Source organism: Barbus barbus, assembly GCF_936440315.1.
Source record: "Barbus barbus genome assembly, chromosome: 1".
In the NCBI taxonomy this organism is placed as follows: Eukaryota; Metazoa; Chordata; class Actinopteri; order Cypriniformes; family Cyprinidae; genus Barbus; species Barbus barbus.
The window spans coordinates 3,264,785-3,292,606 of record NC_136729.1 but is presented as its reverse complement, the minus strand read 5'-3'; the positions used below and the strand labels follow the sequence as shown (position 1 = coordinate 3,292,606).

Sequence of the window (27,822 nt, the reverse complement as noted above, 5' to 3'; positions counted from 1 at the left end):
CATGAATTACGCTCGCTTTCTGACACCTGTGAGCGCGGCGAGAAAACAGTCACCTATTCACATACTGAGTGAGTGAGTTTGATTTGTATTATATTACTGTTTATAACCCACGACATGGCTTTATTTGTGTTGTTGTTCTGGTCCAGTGGAGCTTCAGCAGCGATCTCCCCCATCTCTGATCTCTCTGGCCGGAGGAGCTCCCAATCCCAGCACCTTCCCGTTCCAGTCGGCCAGCATTAAAGTGAAGGGAGGAGATGCAGTGGTGCTGGACGAGCCGCTGATGAAGAGAGCTCTGCAGTACTCCGGCTCATACGGGTATAGCACAATATACACTGCCGTTTGTTTGGCTTTAGTGTTGTTAAATATCAGTAGTCAGTACCAGTAAAAATACTATCTATTGCAGTTTTGGTACTGAACAAGAGGCGCTCTCTTTATAATAAATGAAGCAGATATCACTGATATCGATATAGTGAAACTTCCATTATAATAATCTGTCTGTACGCCACTGTGAATCTCTTATGTACATCAGGTTTGTTGGTTATCCACCTTTTTCCTACGCCCCATGACATTTTGCGCAAATTATGGAAGTATTAATCAGCAAAAGATTCGCTCTATGAACGCAATAAGCATTTTCAAAAACTGCTTGCAATAAGGTGACATTATTTTACTCTCCCTTTAACCATCGATCATTAAAAGGACATAATGCGTAAAAGCATTTACAAATTACATTCAATATACCATGCATAACTCTTAAAGATCCTCCTTCTATCCGCAGCAATATTACGGATGTGTTAAATATCATTATAGTAATATATGTCTATATTCAGAACTCACGCTGAACAATCTCTGGCCTACTGAGCGTTAACTTAAACGCCTCTGATTGGACATTGCCTTCACACGCTCAACAAACTTGTCTGTGATTGGCTCGCAGTATTCCTGAGCTGGTCTCGTGGATGAAGGATCTTCAGATGAGCCTCCACAATCCTCCCACCGCGGGCTACAGTCCAGAGAGAGGACAACTGGAGATGTGTGTCACCACCGGCAGTCAGGAGGGGCTCTGCAAAGTACATCCACACCCTTAACATCACACATGCACCTGCTTCCAATCTGGAAACAATCAGATCAATTTTAAAGTTCTGTTTGTGAGCAGTAATATGCTCACAAATATATTAGATATGCAACTGTAGTTAGGGTTATTATTAACCAAACCTTCCTCTATTAACCAAAAGTCATGGGTCGATTCCCAGGAAAAATGTCAGTCACTTTGGATAAAAGCATCTGTTAAATGCATAAATGTAAATGCTGCAGTTAACAAAAAAAGTTACTTCAAATAAACATTAACTGAAATAGTTTAAATAAAAAATTGAAAGTTAGAACTGGTGACTTGGCGTGCTGAAATGAAACGCTAAATAAAATAAAGCTGTGTAGAGAAAAACTTCCTAAATTAAAATGAGAGCTGAAAATGTAAAATAAAAGCTAATCCAAAATATCAACAATATACTGTAATTATTCCAAAAAACGCATAATATAAATGTAAACTACACCAATAAAAACAAATTATAAATAAAAATAAATATGTGTATTCTCATTTTCATTTAGTTTGACTTTATGTACTAAAATAACTCAAACTTAAAAAAAATTATAAAAACTATATAGACATATTTAAAAAAAAAAATGACAGAAACACGCATCCCAATTATAGAACTTAACAATCAAAATGGATAGTAAATAATTCGGGATAAAATCTTAAAATAAAATCCTAATTTTCATCAATATATCATATCTCTAATCGGGGTTATTATTGGTGTTATTATTATATGTTAGTTACTTGAAATAAAATAGCTTAATGCACTTAAACTTAATGCACTTAGCTAAAATAACTAAAAGATGATAAACTACACAGACATTTAAAAAAAGACAAACTTTAACTGAAATTAAAATGAAGTCAGAAAATATAAATATGTATAATTAGAAACTAAAAAAGCATCTAAAATAAGATTGTGCCAATATATGCTGCTCTTGTGGATACGCTCTGTTCCTGATGTTTGATGTTACAAGTGAAATGCAAATAGAATTATGTGGCGTCGTTTAGGATCATATCAAGTGGTAATTTTCCTCTTCACTCTGATCATCAGATATTTGAGATGCTGGTCAATTCTGGAGATAACGTCCTCCTCGACGCTCCCACGTACTCAGGAACGCTGGCAGCCATATGAAGCACACTTCCCATCATCACCATGTTTTACTTGCAATCTCTCTCTTTCTCGACCCATTAAATGTAAACATGACCAACTCTTTCATCAACAGCTGCAGCCACTGGGCTGTAACCTCATTAATGTGGCGAGCGATCATCACGGCATGATCCCTGCAGACCTGAGGAAGCTTCTGGCGCGCTGGGACCCGGCAGATGCACAGAAACCAGGAAGCAGCATCCCGAGAGTCCTGTACACCATCCCGAACGGAGGCAACCCCACAGGAGTGTCCATGACCTCTGAGAGGAAACGGGAAGTCTATGAGGTAAGCAGAGTTCATTCCTCAGTGCACACATACAGTGCCCTCAAAGTATTGGAGCAGTAAAGACAAAATTGCTCTGTTGGCTGTGGAGTGAAGACATTTACGAATATGATTAAAAGATGAATATGAGACAAAACTACAGAATGTCACATTTTATTATTAGCCGTTTCAACACATACATGTTTTACCAGCTAAGCACTTTTAGAGTTTCATCCCTCTATCTGATGTGAGCATAAGTATTGGAGCAGTTGCCTCACAGGTCTTTCTAAGTGATCAGCTGTGTCCTGTTGCATTAATTCTTCAGATATTAAAAGCAGGGAATGTGTTGTATCAGTTATATCCATTACTTCTGTATTCTGAATCTTGCAATCGATGATGACACACACAAACCAGGATGAAGAGGGAGCTGATTTTGAGAGAAAAGCAAGCAATTTGAATGCTAAAAGAAAAGAGTAAGTCAGTTAGAGCTCTAGCAAAAACAAAGGGCATGGAGAAATCAAGAGTTTGGAAACCACCAGCAACAAACAACGACCTGATCGGCTGAGAAAACAACAGTAGTTGATAACCGACAAATCATAAAAGCTGTGAAAATGAACCCTAAAAGACGTGTCTGTAAAATCAGCAACAACTTCCAGAAAGCTGGGGTGATGCTCTGACAATCTACTGTCCTCAGGAGACTTTGACACAGAATTACAGATGCTACACAGCAAGATGCTAACCTCTGACCAGCACCAAAAATAGAAAGACAAGAGTAGAGTTTGCAAAAAAGCACAAAGGTGAGCCAGAAGAGTTTTGGAACTGTTTATGGACCGATGAGACAAAGATGAACCTTTATCTAAGTGATGGGAAAGCAAAAATGTGGAGGAAAAAAAGGGAACTGCAATGATCCCAAGCATATAGCCTCATCTGTAAAGCATGGTGGAGGTGGTGTCATGGCATGGGCATGCATGGCTGTCTCTGGAACAGGCCCTCTCAACTTTACTGATGACTTAATGTATGATGACAGCAGCAGAATTAATTTAGAAGGATACAAAACCATCTTGCCTACCAATATTCAAGAAAATGCCACCAGATTCATTGGGAAGCGCTTCATATTGCATCAGGACAATGACCCAAAACACCTGCCAGTTCAGTCAAGGAATTTATAAAGAAGAAATGGAAAGTGTTAGATTGCCCAAGTCAATCTCCAGATTTAAATCTGATTGAACATGAATTTCAGCAGCTGGAGAGGAGAGTAAAGGCAGAAACTCCACAAAACAAGCAACAATTGGAATTGGCTGCATTAAAGGCTGGGAAAAGTATTTCAAAGGATGAGACCAAGAGTCTGGTGATGTCTAAGGGTCACAGACTCACTGCTGTGATTGTGCTCAAGGGATCTGCAACTAAATAATAGCTTTTAATCTTTTATATCTGCCTTATGTTCAACTGTCCCAATACTTATGCTCACATCAATGAGTGGATGAACTCTAAAAGTGCTGCTCTTTTTATTTGGTAAAACATGTATGTGTTGAAACGGCTAATAATAAAATGTGACATTCTGTAGTTTTGTCTCATATTCATCTTTTAATCATATTCGTAAATGTCTTCACTCCACAGCCAACAGAGCAATTTTGTCTTTATACGATTAATCGCGATTATTGCATCCCAAATAAAAATAGTTTACATAATGTGTATATATTTGTGTGTATGTGTATGTGTATATATATATATATATATACATACATACATACATACATACATACATACATACACACACACACACACACACACACACACACACACACACACACACGCATGGATATGTTTAAGAAAAATTGTTTATATACGTATTAAATATTTATATATAACATAAAATATAAGAATATGAATGTATAAACATGTAAATATTTTCAAAATGTATACTGTATGCGTGTATTTATATATACTTAATAAATAAACACAGTACACATATAATGTAAACAAACTTATTTTTTGATTAATCGCAATTAATCATTTGATAGCACTATATTTAATGTTTCCTAGCTTACATGAAGAACTACCAGTAGCCGATATCACATGAAGATCTAGATTAGTAAATCAGAAGTCGAGTCACTCGGTATTATCAAACCCTTATGCCACGTCCATCCCGGGAGAATGAGGAGCGGGAATGGAGCTCAGGAACCGACGCGCTTCGTCCGGTGAATGCATTAGTTTGTTCTCGCCGGGTTTCATGACGATCTTCAGAGTAGCTGGATGCTGAAGAAAGGTCTGCAGAGCTGCCTCTTTCAATTCCTTCCGTATTGCACTGAAGGAGCTCCGCTTCTTTGCCGTCGCGGGAGAGAAGTCGGGGAAGAAGCTCAACATCGCACCATCACCCACTTTTACAGGACCGCGGCGTCATGCTTCATTAAGGATCAAATTCCTGTCGTTGTAGCGTAACAGTTTGAAGAGAAACACTCGCAGTTTGGAGAGATCAGTTGAAGCTCTGGAGCAAACTTGATGTGCACGCTCAATCTCGATATCTCTTCCCGCAAGCGATGGGATCCAAATCCACAGTAACCGCTCCAGAAAGCCGATCGGGTCATCCTTCTCGGCCCCTTCAGGTAGTCCCAGCAGGCGGAGATTACTGCGTCTGCTGCGATCCTGTAAATCAGTCACTTGTCGCTCGAGGGCATCCAGATGCACAGTGTGTTCGCCGATTAAAAAGTCAACTTTAGAGCATAGATTCTGGATTGTAGTCATGTGAGAGGTGAATTCGGTGCGCATGTCCTCAAATCGCTTTATAGTGACCGCCATATTGTCTTCAATGTCGGCTCGGCCCGCTGCGGCCGCAGGTTTTGTTTTCTTCTTAATTGGCGAGGATGATGGTGAAAGATAAGCGAGTTTCCGACTGTGTGACATCTCCAGACCAACGACAAACGAAAAAACTACCCAGAAAAGAAGACGAACAGTAAAAGACGGTAGGGTTGTGACGGTGAGGAAATTCTCCCACCGGTTAATCGAAGTGTAACAATACCGGTATGACCGTGGTGGTGGAGGGGTTTGAGGTTTCCCTCTTTTCCTTGCTTTCCTTCGGTTTTAAATAGATTGTAAAAGCGCCATGCGCATTTTACTTTTAAATTAGCGGCAATTAAGCATCAATTGCTTGAATTCAATTCAAGCAACAACAACAAAATGCAACGTAGAGCATATAACTTACATTAACAAAACTAATAAAAATACAACATAGGCTATCCCTAATGTAAAATAACAAATAACTTCAAAACTGAAAATCAGTAAAGACTGAGGAACAAATAATTATAAAATGCAGAATGTTTATTAGCAAAACGATTAAGAAAGTTTGGAGGCACGGACTGCATACACCTTGATGTAAAATAATGGGAAAAAAATCAGTTTAAATTGTTAAAAAAAAACAATATCCCCTTAGATAAATAGCAGGTCAACAGGCTTTTCAAAATCCAACATATTTTTAAAACGGGCGCTTTTATATTTCGTTTAGAAACTCTTCTGCCATCGTCTCGTCTTGCCTCACTCTTCTTATCAGTTATCTCTTATCTCCTCACGTGATAAATGAAATCTGATCCGTGATCCCCTATTCATTCATTTCATTTCTTTTATTTATTTATTCATTTATTTCCTCCCTCCACATTTCATTTCAGGGTTATGGTTGTCACTCGCCTTTCAAACTCGATTTTCTTTGGTCTTTCTAATTTAGTTGTTGACTCTTGCAGATGAAGTTGTCAATCAAAACATTGATTTATGACAATTTTAATACAAGCAGAAAATATCTGGGAGATAAAGATTAAAAACAAGATGTAATAAAGATTACAAAAGTACGTTGCATATTGCTTGCGCTAAAATTAAATCCTAAAATAAATCCTAATTTGAAATATATACACACACCATTCTAGTTTTTATTAACTATTACTTTTATTAACTGAATTAAAATGACAACTGAAAATATAAAAACAAAAGTGAATTCAAATTATGATTTATGTGATATGCAGTTAAACAAATAATGCTAAAATAAAACGGAAAATATAAAAATTAAAGCTAGGACAACATGCTAGTACTATTCTACTATATTATTTTTCTATAATATTACTTGTAAATGTTAAAATATTTTAATGTAAAAAAGACAACCATCAAAATTTGTAGTTTAAGTGTAAATATTGCTGTCTGTTCTCAACCAATGGCGTGAGTTTGGGGGCGGGGCTGTTTGTTTTCCCGACCAATGGCAGACAGACAGTGTTGAAGATGCTTACTATTGTGTTTTTAATTCACAGCTTGCCAGGAAATATGATTTGCTTATCATTGAGGACGACCCGTATTATTTCCTACAGTTCCAGAAAGTAAGTTGCTCTGATTTATCTCTCTGTTTGTATTGTGTGATAGATTAGCATGCAGCGGTAGTCATATACTGACCTCTCTGATAGCCTCTCAATTGCTGCTCTGATAAGATAACACTCAGTAATAAAATAAAAAAAGTCAATCCTCCGCTCTCTTCTTCTGTTGCTCTGCTGTCATCCAGCCGTGGGCTCCAACATTTCTGTCCATGGACGTAGACGGACGCGTCCTGCGAACAGACTCCTTCTCTAAGATCCTGTCTTCGGGGTGCGTGTTTGTCAGTGGGACAGTGCTGTTTCTGTCCTGAGACACAGCCGTAACGCTCATTATATTGACTCAAGGGAGAAAAGCTCCGAGAAAAACCTGTAGATATATCCTGGAAATCCTGTCTGTCGTATCATTCCACTTCTGTTATTACCTTTTTCCATGGTAGTGGCATTTTATTCTTGGAAAATGACATTGGTAGTGCTATTTAATTGTTTTACAGTACATATAATAACTAAAATGTACCATAAATGATCAAATTAATAGATACACGTAAATAGCATTTTATTGAATCAATATTATATTGTACCATGAATTATTCATATAATTGGTCTACATATTGTGTGTGTGTGTGTGTTGTTGAACCGGAGTATCATTCTCAAATCAAATGTTTGTGCTGTTTCTCCTGACAGGTTGCGGATCGGTTTCGTCACTGGACCGAAGCCGCTGGTGGACCGCGTGGTGCTGCACATCCAGGCCTCCACGATGCACACCAGCACCTTCACACAGGTCAGACCATCGCTCACATTCACCGTCCTGTTCCTCTCCTGAATCAGCAGCACAGCAGCTTCAGTCGAGGGTTCTTCCTCGGTCCACAGCAGCTGTAATCTGTACATGACAGCCTTGTGCTCTGCTTTTAATGCACAGCTGCAAAAACACGCACAGTAAAGCACAGAAGTGTGTCTCTGAGAGTAGGAGTGGATTCATGAGAGGAGGAGGTGTGTTTAATTATTCTCTCAGCGTGAGTCTCGGGAGAAGAGATGCAGCGAGGAAAACAAGCGTGAGATTCACTGGTGCTTTAACAGTGACGAGACTGTCCGTTCTGTTTCCGCTGGGATGGTTTGCTAAATAAGTCATTTTAAATGTTTAATCAATATCAAATAATAATAAATATTTATTTTAATTGTAATTCTTTTAATATTTACTTTATATAGTTGTACTAATAAATAATCTTGATCTAAACAGTAATTTTATTTTATATATTAAATGTATAAAATATTGTTTTCGGTTTTATTTTGTTGCTGTGGTGGGATGACTAGAGAAATATTCTTTTAGATTAAATATTTGAATATTTATTAAACACTATTTAATTAATTTTTAAAGTCATATTTTTGTAATTATATATTTTAATATTTTATAAAGTGTGTGTGTGTGTGTGTATTTAATATTATTAAAATATATACAATTACAAAAATATTACTTTAAATATTTGAATATTCATATTCAATATATTTTATTTTCTATTTTGTCACTGTGGTGGGATGATTTACAAAATACTATTTAATTTAAGATTAACAAAGTCATCAAATAATGTTTAAGAAATATTAAATAATATTAGAAAATATTTACTTTATTAATAATTACTAATACTTCGTTTTTTAAAATGTGTAAATTCTTTTGCTGTAGAGAGATGATTTGCAAAAAGATTAACAATTATACATTAATATATAAAATGTGTTTGTTTTCTTTTTTTAAATGCTTGCTATATATCATAAACACACCTGATATATTGTGACCTGCAAAATACAGGCCATATTGTGTTTCTTGCAGCTGGATCAAACTGAAGCCCAAATAAAATAACCAAGCCTCTTGTTAGTCATATTATATAATGTCACTCAAAGTTTAGTTTTTCCTCTCCTCTCTCTGTGTTTTCAGCTCATGGTCTCTCAGCTGCTTCATAGCTGGGGTCCAGAAGGTTTTCTCAAGCATATTGACGGGTGAGCCGGGGATTTATGATTTTAACGACTCTAAGATTTCAATCAAATTCCTGTGCTATTATATAAATGACCACTGGGTTCTGCATACTATATTTAAATTGTTGTTCATAACTGTATTTTATTCTATATTGGGAACTTTTATAGACTTCAGGTGGACCTTTGATCAGTTTTTTTTTTTTATTTGAACAGGTTTTTATTTAAGTTGAGCTGTGCATATGGTTGACATTTGTTTTTGCTCTTCTTCAGGGTGATTGAGTTTTACAGATCTCAGAGGAACGCCATGCTCTCCTCAGCAGACAAATGGCTCAAAGGTTTGACTCGCACATCAACTGCATCTGTTATTGACAATATCATATTAATCTTATGTAACTGTATTTTAACATTGATCCCAGTGCAATGCCTGAGATAATTTTTGATACTATTGCAAACTGAGAGTCGAGTCTAAATGATCTTCTGTAGTAATCGGCTGTGTGCCACAGATGTGGTCCATACAACTTATGTTGTATTGAACTAAAACACAAGGCAGAAGTTCACAATTGCTATTGATTTTTTTGGAATAAGTAAATTATCTCATATCTGAGCGTCAGAGTCAAGATCACAGTATTTAAAGGAATACATAGTTTACCTAGAAATAAAAAAAGCTGATAAACCTAAAACCATCCAAGATGTAGATGAGTTTGTATCTTCATCAGATTTGAAGCATTGCATCAGTGTCTCAGCAATGGATGCTCTGCAGTGAATGGGTGCCGTCAGAATAAGAGTCCAAACAGCTGATAAAAACATCGTAATCCACACCACGCCAGTCCATCAGTTAATGTCTTAAAACAAAAGCTGCATGTTCGTAATCCATAATAACTCCTCCTCAAATGAAAAAGTCCATCTCCTGCTGTCTCTCACATTAAAATCCACCCACATATTTGTTTGGCTTGTAAAGGGTGCTTGATCTGTGCATATTTCACTCCTGTTTTCAGACTTCACTGGTGAAAGTAATATTGTGGACTTGTATTTTAGCTGGAAGCAACAGTTTGAAGCAAAAACTCACTTCTCAAGACATTAACTGATGGACTGGAGTGGTGTGGATTATTGTGATGTTTTTATCAGCTGTTTGGACTCTCATTCTGACGGCACCCATTCACTGCAGAGCATCCATTGCTGAGCAAGTGATGCTAAATTTCTCCAAATCTGATGAAGATACAAAAACATCTACATCTTTGATGGCCAGAGGGTGCATGAGTAAATTTTCAGCAAATTGTAATTTTTGGTTGATCTAATGCTTTAATTACTCTCTGTGTGTTTTGTAGATTTAGCTGAATGGCATCCTTCCATGGCCGGCATGTTCCTGTGGATTAAACTCAAGGGCATTAAAGACACACAGCAGCTGATAATGGAGAGAGCGTTAGAGAAAGAGGTTCAACACACTCACACACACATCTGTATAATTCACACGTACACAAGTTCATACAGTTTACATTTGTGCTGAATGTGATGATATAAATGTTTTCGTTTGCTACTTGAACAAATACTCCCTTCTGTACGAAACCACTTTCCTTTATCACTGCAAACATTTCCTGTGAGTCAGTCATCTATATGGGTGATTGTTGCTTTATGATACAATACAGCAGGTTTGCTGGGGCTTTTTGCCAAAGCAGAGTGTGTGTGTGCCTGCTGTGCACTGTGTGTTTATGTAAATTAACTGAAGCACCTGATCTTGATAACACACCACATGGTTTGCCTCCCACACACATTCAATAGAGGATCTGTTTCAGTTCAGACGAGCATGGAGTCAGTCCTGTTAAACATCTTTACACCGTATTTACTTCGTGTTTGAAGCTGAGCATGTTCATTGTTAAAATACTTTTCTTATTCCATCTTATTAACAATAAGTAAGCCTTCAAAACGTTGCTGTGTTTGCTTGAGCTTTGACAGTCAAGAGTTACGTCTGTAAAGGTGATGGTTCCTCCTGAAGTCTCAGTACTAATTAAAACGTTCAGCAGGTGTATATTGATAGTTTTCACGTGACGTCACACCCACATAGGAACGCCCACCTGGCGGGCAAAATTAAGCTTTGCTCCACTGACCGCCAGCTATTTTTACGCAGATTGCATCAAGTAATGTAGTAAAACGCAGATATTAAAAGGCGAGATTCAGTGGACACCTTATGTATATTTTGTACAGGCAAGAAGATGAAGCCAGAATATAAAAATATAAATGCAATGTGCAAAGTTTCACATTAAATGGCTTCCCATAGAAAACCATTAGAAGGAAAACACTGAACCGTTAAACGGATTGCGTTCATATTCCGGCCTCATCTGCTTGCCTGTGTAAACTATGCATCATTAATATGGTGATTACAGAATTTGATCTTTTAATATTACCGTTTTAAATATATTACGGCACTTTAAGTGTTTTAACAACGTTTTGTCGCACTGTTTATGATTGAAATATTGCCGCGGGTGCTTAATATGGATTGCAAATGGCCAAAACTTACATTTTGTTCAGAAATACCTTTGTTTTATTCTTTTGAGAGGCGATCTAAATATTTGCGGCTTGGAAACAGATGAAAAATTGACACGCTTGTGCAGCAGCTCAGAATAGTTATCTTGAATCGTTGTCAGGTTTGTGTTTGTTTGTAGGTTCTTCTGGTGCCTGGAGGAGTTTTCAACATCAACAGCTCAGATCCGTGTCCATGTGTTAGAGCCGCCTTTTCTCTCTCCACACCTCAACAGATCGATGAGGTACAACACATTCACACACACACGTTTGTTTCTGTCAATTGTGTGGACTTTTATACTAACCAAACGATATTTTCTATCCCCTAAACGTACCCCTTACAGAAAACCTGTTTGCATCCTTACACTTTCAGATAAACAATTTACTAATGATATTTCTATCTTTTTTTTTTTTTTTTTTGACCACAGGCTGGTCCCCACAGTGTCATAAATTTCAGGTTTTAATATCCTTGTGGGGACATTTGGTCCCCTCAATGTAGCTTAAACAAGTACACACACAGCACACACACACTCTGCATATACAGTGCCTATAGAAAGTCTTCATACCCCTTAATTATTTTCAAATTTTGTGTTATCTTAAACTGCTTTAAGTAACTTTTTTTTTTTTCCACATAAATCTACACCCCACTCACCATAATGCCAAAGCAAAAACCGGATTTATCACAACTTTACAAATTTATTCAAAAGGAAACACTGAAAAAATGACTTTGCACAAGTCTTCATACCCTTTGCTTTGACACCTGCAATTTAGATCAGGAGCATTCGAGTGTCACTGGATTGTCTTTGAGATGTTTCTATACTCCGACTGGAGTTAACCTGTGGCAAATTCAGATGACTGTACATGATTTGGAAAGGCACGCGCACCTGTCTATATAAAGTTTAACAGCTGAAATGGATGTTAGAGCAAAAACTAAGCCATGAGGTCAAAGGAATGGCCTGCAGAGCTGAGAGACAGGATTGTGTTGAGACAGATCTTAAACACTTAAACACACTCCTGCTGTGTTTAAGGTTCACAGGAGCATTTGGCCTCCATAGTCCTTAATGCTAAATATTTAATAGTATATTCTGACCACTAATGAACTCAAGTGCATCTGACGTTGATCTGTACTTGAGAATAAGGCCTTACATTGTCATTTATGGCTCTTTCCTCTTCATCCACAGGCTTTCAGGAGACTGGCTGATCTTATCAAGGATGCCATGTGAGCAGGTGATTTCCAGGAAGAGGAATCAAGGGTCTGATATTTTTAATGTTCAGTGTCTTCTATTAAATGCTGCTGTCACATGCCACATAAACAGAATTTTGCTCAACAAACCCATATTTTCACCTTTCATATGGTACAGATGAAAAAACTTGAAATGACATTTAATGACACCATTTTATTACATTTGTATTCTTTATTTAGGGTGTATTAAAGGAATGAGTTGTTCACTGAAGTTGATTTACAATGCAATTTCAGCCGCTGGGAGACATTTTATGTGATTTTTTAAAAACTGGTTTAGTGTAAAATGATTAACCATAATAAGGTCAAGGTTTTTTTTTATTGCAATAGTCCGTTATTTTAAATCTTCATGGTGTATTATGAAGGCTAAAGCTGTGGATTTCTGTGTCTTCATTAATGGACGGAGACCTGTAATATGACTAGTTAGCTGCTATTAACTTGAGCTGTTTTGAACACAAATGAGTAGTAAATGTACTGGTATGTTGCACATAGAAGCTTTTAAAATGGCATTAGACTAATTGTCTCTTATCACAGACTGTAATTACTCATTTCTGCAATAACTCAAATCCATCTGTTTTTTCATATTTTGGAAAGTCATGGGAATGCAATATTGGATTTTTTGCTCTTGCTTTTGGAGCAAATAGTAATGCAAAAATTAAATTTGCAATGATCTCCCATATACAGTATAAGTTTACCTTGCAATGGTTTGCTTTGGCTTTCCGGAAATGTGAAATGGTCCTTTCTGGTCACCATTTGATTTCATTTTAGTCTTATTAACCCATTTTTTTGCATTGTGCATGCCAGTCCATTTGGAAACAAAATAGTTCAATAAATAAACTGTTTGTGTATAATGCTGATTCTCACTCAACTTTGTGCATTTACCAAATCCTTGCCTTATTTAATAGGATGAACCACCCAAAAATTTAAATTGTCATATACTTTTGATGATAGTAAAGATGAAGATGATATTTTGAACGTTGGCAACCAAATGTTTTCGACTTCCATATTATGGACAAAATACTATTCAAGTCAATGGGAGCCAAACTGTTTGGTTACCAACATTTTTCAAAGTATCTTCGTTTGTGCGCCACAGAGAAATAAAAAGCATACAGTGATGAATTAATTTTCATTTTTTTAGGATGAACCATCTGTTTATAATTGCATAAATTCCATTGCATTGTTTAAATGTTTTTCAATAGAGAACTTGTTGATTGTAACAATGCAGAATGTAAGTCCTTAACTTTTGAACGCATTCATTAGAGCACTGGATTTTTGTGTGTGTGTTGTCTCAGTGACAACAGATTCTTTGTGTACACTACTCAGGGAAAGTGTTTATGAAGGGCTCACACACACACACACACTTCGACAGCTGCAATAAATCTTGGTGTGATTGTGCATAAACTCATAAGTGCTTTAAAAGCAAGATTAATAGCGTGTACGTGAGTTTCCTGGGGTTTTATTAGTGTAACACGCTGGTTATAGCCAATGGTCAAAGTGCTGTGTTTTAATGTTGACCAACAAGGGCAGTTAATCCTTAAACAGGATTTCTTAAATCTGAATGTGCAATCTAGTGTGACAGAGGTGGAAAGATACACATTCACATTAGCTGGCCTTTACAGGGTTGGTTTTGTTAAAAAACAATGGCACACGCTTAAAACACAGGTTAATGTTTCTTTAAATGTGTCCGTAGTGAATGCAAATATATCAGTACAGTGGTAACATCACATTGTACTTTGAAATACTATGGTAATAATGAATGAATACCATGGTATTTCATAGTTCTCCAAGGTACTACAATAGGCTATACCATACTATATGTATGGTGCATAATATATATGTGTCCCTGCAGCACAAGTCTTAAGTCGCTGGGGTCTATTTGTAGCAATAGCCCAAAAATACACTGTATGGGTCAAAATTATCCATTTTTCTTTTATGCTAAAAATAGTTAAGGTATTAATGTAAAGATCATGTTCCATGAAGATATTTAGTAATTTTCCTACTGTAAATATATCAAAACTGATTAGTAATATGCATTGCTAAGAACTTCATTTGAACAACTTTAAAGGAGATTTTCTCAATATTTAGATTTTTTTGCTCCCTCAGATTCCAGATTTTCAAATAGTTGCATCTCAGCCAAATATTGTCCTATCATAACAAACCACATACATCAATGGAAACATTATTTATTCAGCTTATGATGCCTAAATCTCAATTTCGAAAAAGTGATTCTTATTTCTGGATTTGTGTACCAGTGTCATATTGTAGTATTATACTGTCATTGCTGTACCTTTCATAAGGAAAATATTTCACATTATATGCAAAACAAGTTAACTGAGGAAATAAACCAAACTGGGTGATGAAGTTAGCTCAAATTCACAACCAATTACTGGAAAAACTGGGTCAGTCGAATGAAAAGGGAAAATGATGGGGGAGGAATAGAAAGCAGATAGGCCGAGATGATAGGAGGGGTTTAAAGACCGAACACAAGCTTTACTCGGTCCTTTCTGTCGTGTTTCATTCACAGGGCATCTTTTAGGGGACCGTGAGTCTAACTCGCAGTCAGGTCCAAACCCAGAAAACACGACCCAGATCCTCAAAGGAGCGTCGACAGGACGAACATCGAGATAACAACAGCGGGGGAACACAATGCTGTAAGTATTGCGCTATTAATCGCCGAATTTGTAACCGTTTAGCAAAATTTACCAAAAGAAAACGCGGCTGTTTTTGGCTAACGTTCAGGCTAACGTTAGCGGCGGATTCAGCGCCTATGCGACATCATTCATGTGGAATATATGTAAACTTTAGGTGTTATTTCACTTCTAAATGTTGAATTGTAAGGGTTAAAGCCGCGGGATGTGTTAAAATCTGTATTTTGTGCGTCTTCCGTAGCGGATGGTGACCGGTCATATGACTAACGTTAGTTAGCCGTTAGCAAAACATTTTAACCTGGCAGATATGATATAGGCATCAGAACTGTGTGAATATCTCTATAAAACATCATAAACCTGGTCTTGGTTGGTTTATACGTTAATGTTTAGTAAATCTATGGATTTGTTCCGCGTTGAAGCTTTTAAAATGACATTAGGCTAATAACGTTTCATGCGGGGTAAGTTACCATTTGTTTTAATGCAAGTCATATTAACACGCGTTTATGTCCTTTTTAAGCTTGTTTTCTTCATGAATGCAATAATATTAAGATTGCACATGGTTTGAATGTGCAGTAAACGTCAAATAGAGATCAAATTTTAAATATTATATTTTTATTACCTCCTTACAATTGAGTAATTTCTTATTCTTGTTTGTTGGAGGAGTCACATCTTCTGTGTGCTAACCTTGAGATGAAATCCCTTATTTCATTCTGACAAATCAAGTATGTTTTCATGGATTTCTATCTGTTTATTTTGTGTTTTCAGTGATGTTTCTGCTGGAAGGAGCATGTGCACCGGTGGTTTGTGTTCTCTGTGCCGATACCAGTGACTGTAACATGAGGACCGGTGGAGAATGACATCTTATCCTGAGGGTTGCTACAGAAAGCCAGAGAAAATGAACAAGGTCAACGGATACGTGATCATTTATTTAGTGTCCATGATTAGTTTCTGTGCAGCAGAGGCTTTGAACATCTCAGCGGTGGATGGAGACGGAAGAGAGAATGAGACCAAGGCAGATGGAGGCGGCTTGGTTCCCCTGATGCTCAGCAAAGTAAGCCAGATCATCGCCCGCGAGGGGAATTGTGCTTTAATTGACTGTAATATCACCGGCGACCCCTTTCCAAACATCCAGTGGTTCAACTCGCACAGACACCTGCTTGACGCTGAGAAAAGCGGTACGTTTACTGTACAAATCAATGCATTCTCATATATCACTGGACCTACTCTTGGTCGCTTTATACGTTAATTTGATTCTGTTGCTGTAATCCATTTACACTACTAGATCAGACTTATATTTACTGTTCCCATACTATACACACGTCTTGTAATTGAGTCTACTTCCATTATAATCGTGTATGGCTGGTAGTGTTCAATTTAGTCGTTGCTCCAAGGGTAAACACTTCCTATTGGGGTTGTATTTACAACAAAACAAATATTTTCATTATTGCATTAGCATTCAAAAGTCTGTATGAGATGTATATTTATTTTGGGAATAACCGCAGTCCATTATTATAACATCCACTCTTTTTGAGATTAATCCGTTATGTAACAATTTGATCTTTAAATCTGGTGATATAAAACGTGACTCGGTCATTCCCAGCTGGAGTGTTATAGACTTGAGTTCCTGACGAGTGACTTTTGGAGGATTACTGATGGTGTCGTGCAAGCTTAGTTAATGAAAAATACTAACAGCGCTTTTACTGAAGTGACATGGAAACATTCCTGTTATTCAGTTGAACCTGGGTAGTGAATTGGACAGGGGGGGGGGGGGTTACTGTGAAGAATTAGTGTGAACTAAAGACCAATCGACAGGTTTCATCATGCACAGCATTTATGAAGAGAATGACACCGCTGGCTTCAATTTATATTGAAGGAATAGTTCACCCCAAAATGAAAATTTGCTGAAAATGTACTCACCCTCAGAACATCCAAGATGTGGATGAGTTTGTTTGTTCATCCGAACAGATTTGGAGAAATGTAGCATTACATCACTTGCTCAGCAGTGAATGGGTGCCGTCAGAATGAGAGTCCAAACAGCTGATAAAAACATCACAATAATCCACACCACTCCAGTCCATCAGTTATCTTGTGAGGAGAAAAGCTGTGTTCGTAAGAAACAAATCCATCATTAAGGAGTTTTTGATTTTAAACCATTGTTTTTGGCTTAAACACAAGTCTATAATCCATAAAAATGCTATATCCTATTAAAGTTGTTTCGTCTGTATTGGGAGAGAAATCTGCACAAATCAAGCACCGTTTACAAGTGAAAACGCATATGTGGGTGGATTTTGATGAAAGAGGACTTTTATATGGACTTTTTCACTCAAGGATGTTATATTTAGGATCATGGACTTGTATTTTAGGTTTTGAAGTTATCACACCTTAATGATTTGTTTCTTACAAACAAAGCTTTTTGCTTCTCCAGATGTTAACTGATGGACTGGAGTGGTGTGGATTATTGTGATGTTTTTATCAGCTGTTTGGACTCTCATTCTGACGGCACCCATTCACTGCAGAGCATCCATTGCTGAGACACTGATGCAATGCTAAAATTAATTTTTGGGAGAACTATTCTGTTAAACAATATTTTTTGTAACCGGGATGGTTTGACATAGTTGCACTTAATGTTGCTGTCAAAGATAACAACAAAGTATTTGTCATATTTTAGTGAAACGGGATATTTAAGAAAAGAAAAAAGTGTGAAGTAGATAAGATTATCGTTAATCTGTTGTGGTGGACTAACTACTTCCTGAAAGACTATTGGCAGTCTTAAAAATGAGCAGCACTTTGGCCTAGATAACAACAGCTGAAGGAAAGCTCGTTTGATTTATCATTGCATGTTGTTCATTCACAAGACCAGGATTTCACATTATGAAAGTCAATATAGTACATTTTAATTTCATACTATTGACTTTACACAGCTAATAGCCAGCAATTAAAGATCAAATGATTTTACTTTACTTACATAATGCATTGCTGAATTGTTTCATAAAGGTCTGATTAAAAGACCTCCGGTTGCTGCCAGTAAGTAATGCGTTGGTGGACTGGTGCCAAAAAATGGAGTTCATAAATTCCCTTCAGCACTTTAAACACAGGCAGCTTGCGCATTATGTATGTGTGTCCTTTAGACAAGGTGGATGGTTTAAGAGTTTCTGCACAAGTTAGAATCTGACCTTGGATCAGTGTCTTTATGTAAATGCATGTCTGTGGGTTATGCAAAGTCGATTAAGCATGGCTGCAGTGTTCACAGAACTATGTTTTGTAGTTTCATCTCGAGGAGCTGGGTTTACTTAAAAAGGGTGTTTACATGCACCAGTTATTTTGGAAGCATGTCTAGTCATGTCTTCAACTACGTTCTCTATTTGGTGGAAAGGTTGAAATTGTTTACGCAAAACCTGATTTGCACACCTAGATTTTTGCCTTTTATCACAGTTTCACTTTGCATGTAACCTTTTTTATGAGCTTATTCAGTGTGAACGTTTTGTTAGTTTATTACATCTAATGCATATTATCTAGAAAAATGAGAAGCATTTGTGAGCTGGCATGCACTAATGTGATTGGTTGTTTACAAGACCGCAGGGTGCTATTTTCAGCAGTTTTGCAGATGGGTTAATGGCTGGATTTAATCATTTGTCAGGTTACTGGCATCAGATTTAGATCTCTGATCAGTTTTTTTTAATGGTTAAATAAAATTGTATTAATCAGAAAGCATGTCTAGTTAAATTGTTTCATGATTTTAATTAATATCGATTTATTAAAAGTTTAACACAAAATACATGTTTAGGGCCTCATGAAATGTTTTGTTACCAAATTCTGTGTTTTAGCATGTCTAATTATTTGAAAGCATAAAAACAAGTTTCATTTATTCTTACAATAGCGTTATGATTTTTTTTTCCCTCAGAAATTCTGTGTTGTGTATTTACATTTAAGGCATAAAACAGTCATTTAATTTATCTTTTAATGACTGAAAATTAAAAAAAATTATTTTTTGGAAAATAAAGGGGATTTAATATTACAATTAAAACACAATATTTTCTGATTATTCCTTAAAAATAATTTTAATAAATTTGTTAGTAGTAGCCTATTACGTACATTCTACTGAACAATAGTAATATATTTCTGCTGCAATGTCTTCGAGTTAAACGCACTTATTTTGACGGGTTGCCGTGAATACCTTCACTTTTCTGTGTGTATAAGATATGAGGATTGTTTGATTCAAATGAAACGGTCAAATGCTCATGAAGTGACTCTCCGAGCAGTTCTGGAGATGTTGTTCATGCATTTATGTCCTCATTAGTGAGACAACAGACGCTAATATCACCGGAAGCGTCATGCGCGCTTCAGCACAAGTGGTAAACAAAACCACGCATCTGCGCCATACATTAACACCGAGACGCATGTTAATAACACAAGGCTGTTTAGTTTGTTTAATAAAAGAACCTGGTATAGACCTGTTCTATAGGAAAGGTAACTTTAAATGACTTCTGTTGTGATCTGGCGCTATAGAGAAAATACAATTCAATAAAATTAACTTGACCAAGATAATGGCAGGGGAAACACTGTATTACTGCTCTAAATTGAATCATATTTTCTGTTGTTATTGTGCAGTACTATGGTCATTTGTACATGCAACCTAAATGGTTTTATTGTAAAAGGAAAAAAATAAAAATATTCATTTTAACAAATTTACCTTTTATACAGATTTATCCATTGCTTTCGCCATGTTTTCTCACTGACACACCCCCAACTCCTAAAGTTGGGTAATTTACGATAAATTTACCACTCTTAATTAATATGATCTTGACTTGACCGCACCATAAGACGACAATTCTTGATCAGAGTATACTGACAAATGGAGTAGACTATGCCACAAGTCAAAGGATTTTATGAATTAGTAACCTCATTTTGTTGTAAAAGTTTTTGGATTTTACTCAAGTTTACTCTGTTTTTAATGGAAAAAAAGAAACTTTCAGTTTTCAGTAAGTGATTTTTCTGTGTCTTTTTCTGCAGATGGTAAATGGTGGATTCTGGATAATGGCATCCTCAACATCACGAGCATCACGTTCGCAGACCGAGGTAAATACACCTGTGTGGCCTCCAACACACACGGCAAGGCCAACTGCACGGTGACGCTGCGCGTGGTCTTCACCAACGGAGATATGGGCGTGTATTACATGGTGGTGTGTCTGGTGACCTTTACCATCATCATGATTATGAACATCACTCGCCTTTGCATGATGAGCAGCCATCTAAAGAAAACCGAGAAGGCCATCAACGAGTTCTTCCGCACGGAAGGCGCGGAAAAGCTCCAAAAGGCCTTTGAGATCGCAAAGCGAATTCCTATCATTACCTCAGCCAAAACGCTGGAGCTGGCGAAGGTCACGCAGTTCAAGACCATGGAGTTCGCACGCTACATCGAGGAGTTGGCGCGTAGCATACCGCTCCCACCGCTGATCATGAACTGCCGCACCTTCATGGAGGAGATCCTGGAGGTCGTCGGCGTGGAGGAAATGAGACACACTTTTGTCCGACAAGCGCCTGAGAATCACGACGAGGCGGCTGCCAGCACCTCTGACGATGTTTTCACTGTCTTGCGCGAAAGAGAGCAGGCGAGGGAGCGGGAGCGCAGCGATTCTCCCGCCGCGGACTCGGACGACGCGTCGCTTCACGAGCAGCCTCAACACATAGCCATTCAGGTTTCGGTTCATCCACAGTTAGCTGCAGCAGGATGCTGTAACTTGGAAGCTCCACCTCTTTCCAAAATAGCCTCCTCCTCGCCCCCATTGGCTCAGCTGCCTCTGGAGGCGGAGTCTGAGGAGAACGAAAGCAAGGCGGAGTCTGTTCAAGGGGGTGGTGCTGCACAGAAAACCCAAGTCATTTATGAAAGCCATGTGTAATATCCTGAGGGAAGGATAATGACCTCGCTATGCATTTTCTTGGGGAATGAAAAGGTCAAGATTTGTTTTTCTTCTCAGTAGTTGCTTTCAATTAGTCATCTTAGGAAAGATGAAGAATAGCTGTGTTTGGGTGAGTCTCGCAAAACTCATATTTATGGGCCATATTTTACCTTAAAATGATTGGGGGGGGGGGGGGGGTAAAAAGAAAAAAGATTGTATTTTGCGTAAAGAAAATAAAGCCCATTTTCCATGGTTTCTGCACTGGTTGTGATATTTTAATGAGATTAACCCTTCATTGTAATTCATCAAATGTTCTCCGTACTGTACAGTTAAAAAAACATTTTTTATTTTTTTCAAATTTAAATACTCAATATTCATTCAATTATACATCTTGGTTGTATTTTTGATGACTGAATTTAATTTAGGTTGATTTCAGTTAAACCTGAACAGAATAATTGTTAGTACTGTTTTGCAATTATATGAAAAAGTAAAAAAAAAAGAATTGCATTACTGTGTATTAACATTAATTTTAATATTTGTATTTAATTTTTTTGCATGTAATGTGATTTTGGAGGCAAAATTTGCCTAAAATGATATCACAATCCCCCAAAAATTATTAATTGTCCTAAAAAAAAATAAATAAATAAAAATTCTTAGAATTTTGGGGTAAAATATAGCCTCGTCACTTCTTTGTGAGATTGACCTGTTTTAGTTATATTTCCCATGACAATGAATACTCATGCTGAATGTATTTTGGGCGAAGTTCTCTATTTATTTAGATAATCCAGTTTTTCTTTCACAGTTTCCAGAAACTAGGGCTTTTGAGGGATACAAAGCTCACATTTTAATCATCAGACATAAAATAGTTGTGTTGGATGTGGATTATCCATTTCACGAATGAACGAGAACGTACATCTGATTAATACATTTGGCTGAAAGAAAGTAAAACATTTAAACTGTTTTGAGGCTGAAGTGCATTTTTCGTTCAATAGAAATCCAGCATTTCAGAAGTGATGTGCACAGTAATTTCTAAGATCTCGCTCCCTCTTGTAATGCATGAAGAATGCATGTCGATCTGTTTTCAATGCTGGACTCGGAGAGACAACTTTTGTTTGTGATCTCGTCTCCTGAGTGTTATTTATCATCTGTCAGGTAAACTGCATCGACACTTTGAATAACATTGTAGAAATTTCATTTTGAGATTACGAGGCATTTTCTTCAGTTGAGCTTCCACTGGAGTCTTTATACTGTTACTGTAATTAATGGTCGTATTATTACTTTACTAGTAGTACTACAGTATTACTTTTGAGTTCAGATAGGTTTCTTTCTTTCAAGTGTTTTGTCTTTGAGGATCCAACAGAGAGTTCTTTATAACGGAGCCCTGATAATGTTTAATCTCTTCTGATGTCCCAGAAAACACTGGACATATATAGTCTTGCTTCTTAAAAAGGCTCACCTTTTAGTGTCAGTGCAAACAAGTTAGAATTCTTCAATCTTGATCTTTTTCTAAGTCCAGAGTAACCTAGCAGTCCACTGCTGATATAGCTAAACAGGTTAAGCACTAGTCATTACGAATCTTCCTGGTCAGGATTGTCAGAGGAAGTGATGGCTGTGGTGCTCTTCAAAACGCTGTTTTAATAAAGCTGCTGTGTACCCATGATTCCCTGTGTTTTCATTCACTCAGCCTCGATCGAGTGTGTGTGTGGGCAAGTGCTTACTGATTTGTGTATGTGAATGAATGTCTAATTTTAAAGAATAGTTAACGCTAAATGAATTATGTACTTGCCTTCAGGTTGCTCCAAGACAAGTATACTTTTTTGATATGCATTTTAGATAAAATGTTTGATTAGACTTGCAGTTGTAACACTGCAGTCATACAGAATGGACTCACTGAAATTAAGGAAATAAAATGTAATTAGTCTAAGTATAATTTGAATGAAATTTATTGAGCAGCAGTAATATATAAAGTATGTAATTACCTATAGCCTAAGCATTTTAATTATACAGTGGGTACGGAAAGTATTCAGACCCCCTTCAATTTTTCACTGTTATATTGCAGCCATTTTCTAAAATCATTTAAGTTAATTTTTTTCCTCATTAATGTACACACAGCACCCCATATTGACAGAAAAACACAGAATTGACATTTTTGCAGATTTATTAAAAAATAAAAACTGAAATATTTATATAGCAGGGTCTTAAGAGGTTAAATGCATTCTAATATTTATATGGATTGACAGACTATAAAGTCTTTAAAAAACAGATTGGAGAGACAGTGCTGTTGCATGAGGTATCATCCCCCCCATCCAGAGCATCTGCAGCTCCACCTGCACAAACACGGCGATGATCCATTTACATGTTCAGAGAGCAAATCTTTTCCAGATGAAATGAGGCTGAAAGCTCTTCTGAAAACCCATTCAAACGAGAGGCCTTTAAACGTGAGAGGTTTCCTCGGGGAACAGCCACAAATACACACTGGAAAAGTCCCTTTGAGCGGCAAGACGGTGATAAAATGATACTCACGCACTGCTTGGAACCTCACATCCAAACAAAAAATAAAAGTTGATTACTACAGATACATTTCAAATGAATACTGGGAAGATGTATTGTTTTGTACAATAAGCCAAACACTGTAAAGCATCTTTCAAATAATTTATGAATTGCATTATAGCTTACAAATAAATGTGAATATGCTTTAAGAGCTTTCACTTAAAAGTGGTGGCTTTTGCATTTCCTAGAAAACAGACACCAAATGCAAGTAAAGTTGCATAAACCATTCAATGCTTAATCAATTAAAAAGGTGAACATTTACCATTCAATTTGCCATCAAGTAGTTCAACCCTTAAAATTATTTGTTCATTTGTATTCAAGACAAGAATCAGAGAACCATATCAATTTGATTCTGTAAGGAGAATTTAAAATGTGCAGATCTTAAAATTAAACAGCAATTTAAATAGATTTTCTTCATCTCTCATCATATAAGGCTTCCCCCTTCTGAGCCTTTGGGTAGCTTGTCTCACAGTATACAAATTTTGATGCATGTGTGTGAGAGTCTGTCTCATGACCTGTGCAACCACATTGAGAAACCATATGCTTGCTCCCAGTGTACAACCTCTCACTGCTGCACAAATTCATAAATCACACATTTAGAGAAGATTGTGGGAATTTTGCTTTCAGCTTACATTACACTGTGAAATTAGCTGTCATTTAAGTAGACATTATTGTCTTTAAAACCGTTTAATTCCATAAGAAAACCTATACAGGTGAGAGACCATATAGTTGTCCCAAACAAGGAAGTTAAGTAGTATACTATTTTCTTCTTAAACCAGGTCTACTAGTAATGTTTACCTATCTCTACAATATAGGCATGTTTATGCGTTTTGTTTTGAAACACTACAGACAAAACAGTCTTATGATATCTGGCTTTTTATAACAGGTTGCTAAATTTCACTTTATCAGTCTAGATTTCAATTAGAATTGAATCTGTTTAAAGGCTGTTTTCTCAAAACGAGTTTTCTCCACCTCAGCAGCACTTATCGGTTTTATTCACATCTATATTCTGAATTTTTTTTTTTTTTACAGAGGGATTTGTTTATATATCATTTGCCTGATTTCATACAAATTTTAATAAAAAACAAAAAAAAAGTTGCACTTTTTTTCTAACAGTATTTTTTTATGAAGTGACAAATAAAAGCTAAAACCCCCTCTGCAAAGACATTTAACTAAATACGTCAGGATTTGTTCAGTATTCAACTGTATGCCAATTGAATTAATGCATCATTTGCATATTTAATAGTATTTCATAAAACTTGTAATACAATATTTATTAATCTTATTTTATTCTGAACAATTTTTAATGTTATCAGTCAACTGGGGAAATCTATTACCGGTCATTTTTATGATTTTTTTAACGCTTTTCTCCTGTGGTGTATATAATAATATACTGCTAGTATGTTTACAACTAATAACAGCTGTAAAAACACTAGCCCCGCCCCCAAAAAAACACTTGAGTGCACGTGTTGAACAAGAACAACTTTTAAATAGCTCTGATTAAAGCAATTATAAGTGACCAAAAACGTAATATACCTTACCTTTTAAGTGAAGTAATTTCTTTGCCACGGTCGTCACCAAACTGACTTTTTCGGACAGGTTTCCAAAACTCTCCCTGTCTGCATCCAGACAAACTCTTTACTCGTGTAAAAACATTACAGCAGCAAATTGCCCTGTGACATGTCATTTAATAAACACTGATGATTTCATACTTCCTGAATGGAATACATGCTTTTGCTCTGCCTGACCTGAGGGCAGCGTCTCAACACGCAGTCTCGAGGTCTGAGCTTACGGTCGTCATCACGGTCTGAGAGAACAAGACGGTGGAAACACAGGATCTACACTTCATTTAAAACTATTTATTCTTTTCATGTTTTTTTTTAATGTACAATCAAACCATCAATCATACATAAAATTCTCCATATTGTACAACTCTAGCACTAGTATAAATTAAACAACAAAAAAAACGAGATCAATATATAACATTGTTTTCTTCACTGATTTAACAGGAACATCAACTGCTAATGAGAGCACAGAAGCCCCGCCCACATGGCTCATTTACAGTCAGCGGGGGGAGGTTATAATGCCGGTCACATGGAAACAAAGCGAAAGGACAGAATTTCACCAATCAGTTAAAAGATGACGGCCTTGTTTTGGAAAAGAAATGAGCATGCGAATGTGTGATTCAAAATTAAATTGAAGAAAAAACAGATGTAGTGCAGCTGGTAGGTTAGTATATAACAGAAATGGTTACCACAAGTGTCAAATTTACACAAAACCGTGCCATGTATTTCCCAGAAAAAAAACAGGAGCAAGCACACAAATGAACTAGAGTTTCCATTCTTACGATCTCTAACAGTCACATTTCATCATCGCTTTTTCTGTGCCAATACGAGAATACGAATCATTTGGCATCTCCAAAAACAGTTTAGCTGTTAGCCTGTATTTACATCTAGTTTTTTTTAGTGTCATAAAAATGTCTGGGTCATATTTCAGCCTTATATTATTATATTAAAAGGAAAAAATATTTAGCGTAATGAAGCTTGGTTTTTGGACCAAGATTTGTATATGCATTTTGACATGGTTTATGACATTTTGGCATGATGGTTCAGTACTGGGGACAATATTTTTTCACATTAAATGTCTCAAAATAACAATTTGGGGGTAAAAAATGCATTATTTGAAATTCAAAATGCAATAATGACAGTCTCAAAATGGGCTTCATTCTCATTACGCAAAATACATATTTTATTTTGGGATGAAATATGACCTTTAATCCTTTAGAGCCTGTTCGTAGATAGCAATCAGATGAGGATAAACAATGAGAGGTTTAATGTATGATTTCAGGGCAATCAGACATTTGATTATTCAGACGACGATGAACAGCAGTAGACACTTACTTCACTTGGGACGAAATGTGAGCATACAAGAGAAAATGGCAAATTTAAACTGCACTGGAGCCAGCATTCACCAGTTTGAACATTAATGCTTGCTTGCAAAGTTAAAAAAAAGTTCACATTTTTTGATTTTCAAACTATTAGGAGTTGCTTAGTACATTTAAATATAATAGCCAAGATAGCAGCTGTTAAAGAAAAGTGTCTTGGTTTTTCATTCCCAATAAAGCACAAAACTTCATAAAGTGTGGGCACTCAGAGTAATGCCAGAGAGACTCGTTTGGCTCGTTACCTACAATCCCATTGCGGTTTAGACTGGCCTTCGTAGTGTTGAGATTGAAGACGATTAATTAAGACGATTTACACCCTGTTCTCCTCCCAACATCCTTTTCGCTAGGTAGCACAAAACACACGCTTGTATGCTTAATCTTTTCGCAATGCTGAATACTGGATCCTCACGGATCGCTCACAAAAAATCACTTGCATGGGCAACGTATCCATTACGTACGGGACACTTTTCAACGTTTCTTTGGGTTCACAGCATCAGATCCCAACTAGAATGTCGGGGTGCGTTCAAACATGATCTCGTTCACATACACTACAAGTAAACAATGTTATAGAGTCCATTTCGGGATGTGGTGGGGCAGTGAGGGTCATGGCGGTCTGTGGCGAAGGTCTCTCCTCGCGTTTCCAGCGGTTCATCTCGACCTGTCACCTCTTTAGGACGCATTTTCTCAGGCAGGAGGCTAAGAGGTCAAACAAGCAGGTCCCGTGAGGTGTCTTTGCATGCGTGTGAGAGAGTTAGTTTAGTGTGTTAGCATTTGGAGAACGTTGCTCCACTTGGGGCGTCCAAGACTCAAGCTTCTCCCAAAACTCTTAAGTTTTTCAAGCAGCCAGGTTCTGCCACGAAAGACTCGTTTTGGAGTCTTGTGCAAATATCCAGAGGACGTGACCAGGGTAGGGTCCCGTCTGGAGTGGTGTTTTTTTGTTTTGTACTTGGTTTAGGGTACCGTAGGGGCGTGTGGTCAGAGGGATGAGTCGTCCAGTAAACAGACCTCCTCTTCACTCTCATCTTCCTCGTAGCGGGAAGAGGACGCTAGTTGAACATTATGGACTCGGGGTCTTGGTTTGCCATCTGGGCCATATGACGGAGGATATCTTTTTTTGTAATAATACCAAGGAGGCGCCTATAAAGAGAGACAGAAAGAGGAAGAGAAATTTACTTGTGTATTTTTGACATGTTCGCAGAGCACTGACATCTTCTGTTGCCAAGTTTTGCAA

General features: G+C 37.0%; 3 protein-coding genes across 7 annotated transcripts in view; 2 read left to right on the top strand and 1 right to left on the bottom strand.

Annotated features, from left to right (window-relative positions):
* Position 1: 1 nt before the first annotated feature.
* On the top strand, positions 2-12,535 carry LOC306873423 (kynurenine/alpha-aminoadipate aminotransferase, mitochondrial-like; the record flags this gene model as incomplete). The annotated part of the gene is made up of 13 exons (XM_079422692.1): positions 2-68; positions 147-315; positions 932-1,064; positions 2,136-2,210; positions 2,308-2,517; positions 6,780-6,845; positions 7,025-7,107; positions 7,518-7,614; positions 8,761-8,822; positions 9,069-9,133; positions 10,124-10,230; positions 11,456-11,557; positions 12,494-12,535. 13 exons carry the CDS (start codon positions 2-4, stop codon positions 12,533-12,535), a joined length of 1,278 nt encoding a protein of 425 aa, XP_079278818.1.
* Positions 12,536-14,860: 2,325 nt separating this feature from the next.
* LOC306873339 (microfibrillar-associated protein 3-like) lies at positions 14,861-22,756 on the top strand. The gene is made up of 3 exons (XM_079422574.1): positions 14,861-15,203; positions 15,966-16,375; positions 20,211-22,756. The coding sequence occupies exons 2-3, from the start codon at positions 16,054-16,056 to the stop codon at positions 21,095-21,097; spliced, it is 1,209 nt and encodes a 402-aa protein (XP_079278700.1). The 5' UTR covers positions 14,861-15,203; positions 15,966-16,053; the 3' UTR covers positions 21,098-22,756.
* A 2,731-nt stretch (positions 22,757-25,487) lies between these two features.
* The window catches only part of LOC306870932 (H(+)/Cl(-) exchange transporter 3-like), a 58,478-nt gene continuing 56,143 nt past the window's right edge, over positions 25,488-27,822 (bottom strand). For 4 of the 5 annotated variants that reach the window (XM_079418528.1, XM_079418531.1, XM_079418530.1 and 1 more), the window contains one exon: positions 25,488-27,728. In XM_079418528.1, coding sequence (XP_079274654.1) covers positions 27,638-27,728 — 91 coding nt within the window. In that variant the 3' untranslated portion in view covers positions 25,488-27,637. The remainder of the gene's footprint in view (positions 27,729-27,822) is intronic. The other variant, XM_079418532.1, reaches the window with a different exon arrangement.